This window comes from Geotrypetes seraphini, chromosome 6 (genome assembly GCF_902459505.1).
Source record: "Geotrypetes seraphini chromosome 6, aGeoSer1.1, whole genome shotgun sequence".
Taxonomy (NCBI): domain Eukaryota; kingdom Metazoa; phylum Chordata; class Amphibia; order Gymnophiona; family Dermophiidae; genus Geotrypetes; species Geotrypetes seraphini.
In genome coordinates this window covers 169,424,981-169,431,239 of record NC_047089.1, presented here as the reverse complement: position 1 = coordinate 169,431,239, position 6,259 = coordinate 169,424,981, and the positions used below count along the sequence as shown (strand labels likewise).

General features: G+C 41.4%; 1 protein-coding gene across 1 annotated transcript; it reads left to right on the top strand.

Moving 5' to 3' along the window:
* The first annotated feature begins 1,428 nt into the window (after window positions 1-1,428).
* On the top strand, window positions 1,429-5,220 carry TLR7 (toll like receptor 7). Its single transcript, XM_033950013.1, has one exon. The coding sequence runs from the start codon at window positions 1,429-1,431 to the stop codon at window positions 4,567-4,569; it is 3,141 nt and encodes a 1,046-aa protein (XP_033805904.1). The 3' UTR covers window positions 4,570-5,220.
* Window positions 5,221-6,259: the final 1,039 nt, after the last annotated feature.

Below are 6,259 nucleotides of genomic sequence, written 5' to 3'. Positions count from 1 at the left end.
CAAATTCAAGAGTAGTTTAAAATGTTTTTTTGTTTAAAGATGCCTACGAATGAATTTTCCAATCCTGCAGTCTTTTAATTTTAAAGCCATCATCCCGCGAAGCACTCCCTGACTCCACCCCACACTCCCCAACTCCACCCCTGACACTCCCCAACACCCACTGACACTCCCCAAATGCCCCCGTAACCCTCTAGATCCCCCTAACACCCCCAATCCCCCCAAATGCCTCCCCTACCTTTATCTGACGGCTGGCAAGATGGTTGCTCACTCCCTCCTGCTGGCAAGCCCGCCACTGCAAAATGGTGGGCCTTCCCCTTCCCAGTGCATGCTGGGATACACCAGGGAAGGGCCTAAGGCACTGATTGACTCAGATGTCTAAGGCCCCTCCTCTAGGAGGGGCCCTAGGCACCTGAGTCAACCAGAGTCTTAGACCGCCTTCCCAGTGCTTCCTGAGATACACTGGGTGTGGCCTAAGACTCTGATTGGCCAGATACCTAAGGGGAAGGCTGCCATTTTGCAGTGGTGGGCCTGCTGGCAGGAGGGAGTGGATATCCCTCTTGCCGGCCATCAGATAAAGGTACAGGGGGTTGGAATGTGGCAAGGGGATCTTGGGGGGATGTCATGAGGGTGTTCAGGGGATCTTGGGGTGTCAGGAAGTGTCAATGGTGGAGTGGAGGAGTGTTTGGGGAGTTTAGGGGATGATGGGGCTAGTGGCAGGAGGGAGTGGGCATCCCTCCTGCCACATGATGTCTGGCGTGGGGTGGCGGCAGGATGGAGTGAACATCCCTCTTGCCTTGGTATGTGTCGGGAGGGTTCGTCATTGTGGCAGGAGGAATTGGGCACTCCTCCTGCCGCAGACATTCAGGGCGGAGGGCTTCGAGGGTTCCGACAGGAGGGAGTGGGCATCCCTCATGCTGACTGACTTCAAGGGGGTGGGGAGAGGGAGAGACGGGGACCCTGCTGCAGCCACTAAACTGATCATGGCAGGTAAATTCCCTTGCCGCGATTAGCTCAGCTGCAACAAAATTATCTAAATGCGTCTGTGTCATGGACACTGGTTAGAGAATCTGGGTGGTTAGATGATTCTATATAAGACACCCATGTGCAATTCTCATAAGCAGCTTAGGCGGCTGCTGAGACCAGGTGTCCTATACAGAATACGGACCTACATGTATAACCCAAGATTGAGACTATTCCAACTTTGATGGTTGGGTAAGAACTTTTCAGCAGCCTCTTGTAGCTTTGAATAATGGCTCACTGTGCCTATTTTTTAAAAATCTGTCTTCTGTATCACCTCAATTGCTCCATAGTGTTTGTGTTATTTAAATAGCTTATTGTATGTGATGATACTTATCCTAAATTACCTAACTTGTATGTATATAATTTAAAAATCACTTTTTCTTTCTTTCTCTCTTGTAGGCATTATATATGTTCTCATCACGACTGTTCCTCTTCCTCTTTCTGCACTTCCTGTTTTCAAGGACGCTCCTCGCCATCTGGTATCCTAAAAGTCTTCCATGTGATGTGAATGAATATGCAGAAACAGCTGCCGTAACAGTAGACTGCAGTGATCGGCGCCTGATAAAAGTCCCAGCTGGCATTCCATCCAATACTACCAACCTAACTTTAACCATTAATCATATATCAACCATTACACCCACCTCTTTCTTCCAGCTTGAGAAGCTACTAGAGATTGATTTTAGATGCAATTGTGTGCCTGTTAGGCTGGGACCAAAGGACCGTGTGTGCACCAGGCGCCCAGTCATCCAGGACAACAGCTTTGCTTCACTTGCCAAGTTGAAGTCATTGTATTTAGATGGAAATCAGCTCTTAGAAATACCTCGCGGTCTTCCCCCTAATTTACTTCTCCTTAGTCTCGAAGCAAACAACATATTTTCCATTACCAAGCAGAATCTCTCAGAGCTTGCAAGCATTGAGTTTTTGTATCTTGGGCAGAACTGCTATCATCGAAACCCTTGCAATGTTTCATTTCATATTCAGACAGCAGCCTTCCAGGATCTAAACAATTTAACCATATTGTCACTGAAAGACAATAACCTAACCGATGTTCCTACTAATTTATCATCCAGTTTAAGGGAATTGTACCTATATAATAATATGATTCAGAACATTAAACGCAATGATTTCCAGAACCTTCACAACCTGGAAATTCTTGACCTAAGTGGCAACTGTCCCCGCTGCTACAATGCTCCTTATCCTTGTACTCCATGTCCACACAATGTAGAGATTCAAATTCATCCCCATGCCTTTGACTCATTAACAAAATTAAAAACTCTAAGACTTCACAGCAATTCACTTACAAGTATCCAAGATGATTGGTTTAAAAATACAACAAACCTGCAGGTACTAGACCTGTCTCAAAATTTTCTGGCTGAAGTGATTGGGGAGGCCAGTTTTTTGAAATACATCCTCAATCTTGTAGAACTGGATTTGTCCTTTAATTATGCACTGCAAAGATACCCACAGTTCCTGAAACTTGGAAACACATTTTCAAAATTGTCTTCCTTGGAAACCTTTAGGATCAAAGGGTATATTTTCAAAGAACTGAATAAAGATTATCTTAAGCCTTTGTTCGGTCTCAAAAAACTTAGAATTTTAGATCTTGGTACCAACTTTATCAAGATTGCCGACCTCAGTGTGTTCAGCAACTTCCCTGCTCTGAAACTAATAGATCTTTCTATTAACAAAATATCACCTTCACCCAGCGAACTCTCCTATAGTTCCTGTTCTGTAACCAGAGCTTCGGCAGACATGTACAATAATAGAATGCTTGAAGAGATGCATTATTTCCAATATGATCAAAATGCTCACAGGTGTAATTCTAAACATAGAGAAGTTGTTACCTTCCAACCATTTATCAATAAGGATTGTCTTGACTATGGGAAAACCTTGGACCTTAGCAGAAATAACATATTTTTTGTAAACTCTGTAGACTTCAAGGACCTCGCTTTTCTGAAATGCCTTAACTTGTCAGGAAATGCCATTAGCCAATCTTTAAATGGCAGCGAATTTCATCACCTGACCAACTTGAAATACTTAGATTTTTCCAACAACCGAATTGATTTGCTGTATTCAACTGCATTTGAAGAACTGAAGCATCTGGAAGTATTGGACCTTAGTAGCAACAAGTACTATTTTTTAGCTGAAGGTGTTACTCACATGCTCAATTTCACTAAGAACTTACCAGCTCTGAAGAAACTAATGATGAACTCAAATGAAATTTCTACCTGCACCAACACAGTAATGGAAAGTCAGACACTTCGTACATTGGAATTCAAAGGCAACCGCCTAGATATTTTATGGAAAGATGGTGATACAAGATATTTGGGGGTTTTCAAGAAGCTTATTAATCTGAGGACACTAGATATTTCTGACAATTCCCTGGGCTTTATACCTCCAGATGTTTTTGAAGGTATGCCTCCCAATTTGGAAGACCTTAACCTGTCCAATAATAAGCTAAATAGTTTTAACTGGGGAAAGCTTCCCCTTTTGACACATCTGAAAATTCTGGATCTCAGTTATAACACTCTCCATACAGTTCCCCGTGAACTGTCCAACTGTACTACAACCTTGCACAGCTTATTCTTGAGAAACAACCAAATCCAACAGTTGACAAAGCATTTTCTCAGGGATGCTTTCCAGCTAAGATACTTGGACCTTCGTTCAAACAGAATCAAAATAATCAAGGAATCTAGTTTTCCTGAGAATGTGCTCAACCATCTAAGTAAATTGTTTTTGGAGGGCAACCCATTCTTGTGTAATTGTGATGCCGTGTGGTTTGTCTGGTGGATTAACCACACAACAGTCACTATTCCTAACTTGGCCACTGATGTAACCTGTGCAGGCCCAGGAGTACATAAAGGTCAAAGCGTGGTCTTCTTAGATATGTATACTTGTGAACTAGATTCCTTGCATGTGATTCTATACTCTCTGTCAACATCAATTATCCTTTGTTTGGTGGTGGTCACGGTTGCAAGCCATCTCTTTTTTTGGGATGTGTGGTACATTTACTACTTCTGTATTGCTAAATTCAAAGGATATAGGCGTTTGTCTTCCTCATCGATCTGTTATGATGCTTTCATTGCCTATGATTCTAAAGATCAAGATACCAGTGATTGGGTTTTGAATGAACTGGTTGCAGAACTAGAAGATAAAGATGATAAAAAGTTTAACTTGTGTCTTGAAGACAGGGACTGGATACCAGGCCATGCAGTTTTGGAGAACCTGTCAGAAAGCATACAACTAAGCAATAAAACAGTATTCATACTAACAAAAAGATACATAATGAGTGGAAATTTCAAGATGGCTTTCTACCTAGCACATCAGCGCCTTCTGGATGAAAAGATTGATGTGATTATACTAATATTTCTAGAAAAACATTTGCTACAGTCTAGGTACCTTAAATTGAGAAAAAGACTGTGTAGTAGTTCTGTATTAGACTGGCCTAGTAATCCAAAGTCCCAGCCTTATTTTTGGCATTGTCTGAAAAATGTCTTGGCAACAGAAAATCATACAGCATACAATAAATTATTTAAAGAGAGTGTCTAGTTCTCAATTTTTTCTCCCGTGCCTCCATGACCACTTTTACCCTTCGGCCACATGGAGTAATTAAGAGATACAGAGAAAAGATAACTCAGCAGGTCAAAAGTACTGTAATATCTGAAACAGTTCTACAGATGTAAGGCTATCATCCTTAGGGAATGCGTTCCTCATGAAATGCAGTTAATAACTCGCCGCTGTCGATCTTCATCTGATAACCAAAATTAAATTGAATAATCTGCAATGCTGTATATTATCTTTTGCAGGCCTCTGTTATTTGTAACATGATAAACTAAATCGCAATGTCTGTTACTATGAGAGCCAGGCTTCTAGATTACTGAATATTGGGAAGAGAAAGTTGATTGAAATCTGGGGACTTGCTTTGCTTTATTGTTCAAGAAAAGACTGAAGCCTATTTGTCATCGGAGAGATGAACTGGGCACATGGATTAAAATGCTGCTATTACTGTTTTGTTCATTATAAAAATAAATTGTAACTATCTACTTCCTGTGCTGCTACAAGTATGAGGGAAACCAATATGTCTAAAGAAGAACCATGCAGAGTGGGTCTTAACAAAATGTTCATGTTGAGGAGAAGGTCAAATGGAAACTTTCAGTCATTTTCTCAACACTCAATGATCACCCAATTCATGGATTAAAACTCCTGTACAACTAATGGATTAATTAATTTGTAAACTTCTTAACATAAAATGCTAGTATTAAAATAGTCTAAAGAACACAAAAATAGAACCCAAAAATGTATAGGGAGGAAAAATATATAACTGCTGCAAAACCTCCCCAACCCCAAGAAAACCAACTGGCAAGGGGGAGAGACAAGAAGAAACCTCAATCTAAGTTAATCAGCAAATTACACATAGTGTGAAACAGGAGAACCCTCAGTAACACAGCCACCCACTAAGGGAAAGGCTGTCACCGGCTGACACTCAGAAAGAGTGTAAACTGTGAAACATCCCCGGGTTCTTCCTGTAAGTGAGAATAAATCAAGTGCACCCCCAAAAAGTGCTACGTGTGAAAAAAGATTCTAGAAATCAAAAAAACACACTATGAGGTTAAGAAGTTCTTGTCTCTACTCCTTGCCAGGGGGGCCAAACAAGGAAGGAAAGTGTCCAAATCTGTCCAAATCAGAACCAAGCCAGTCAATAAGTGGAAATACTTAGCTTCTTTAAACTGTAAAACAGCCAGCCGATGTGTGACATCATCCGTCCAACGGGACTCCGTTTCGGGGGTGCACACCCCCTTCCTCAGGAACAACTGGACTGTAATGAGACTGGTGATTCCTCCGGCGTGGCTTGGAAAGTAAGGCAGAAAATGGATTGAGGTTTCTTCTTGTCTCTCCCCCTTGCCAGTTGGTTTTCTTGGGGTTGGGGAGGTTTTGCAGCAGTATTAAAATAGTCACATAAATATTGAATATATTTATTTGAAAGTGAGTCATGGAAACTTAAGGCAACAGCTTTTGGGACAGCTATAGAAGAAAGAGTAGTCTTTTTCTGGCTGCCACCATAGTTTTTTGTTCTTGCCTCATTCTTATCATCTACTGCTCCTTTTATTCTCTCTTTGTTCTTTCTTCCTCCTTTTTTCACATTCATACTTGACTCTTTTTCAAATCTTTGAACTCTAACATCTCTCTCTTCTACAGACTGAGCACTTAAGGGCAAATTGTATAAGAAGCGCCCAAAAGT

Bases quoted from the DNA above. Each gene is read 5' to 3' on its own strand.
- TLR7 (XM_033950013.1), top strand. From the start codon at position 1,429: ATGTTCTCATCACGACTGTTCCTCTTCCTCTTTCTGCACTTCCTGTTT.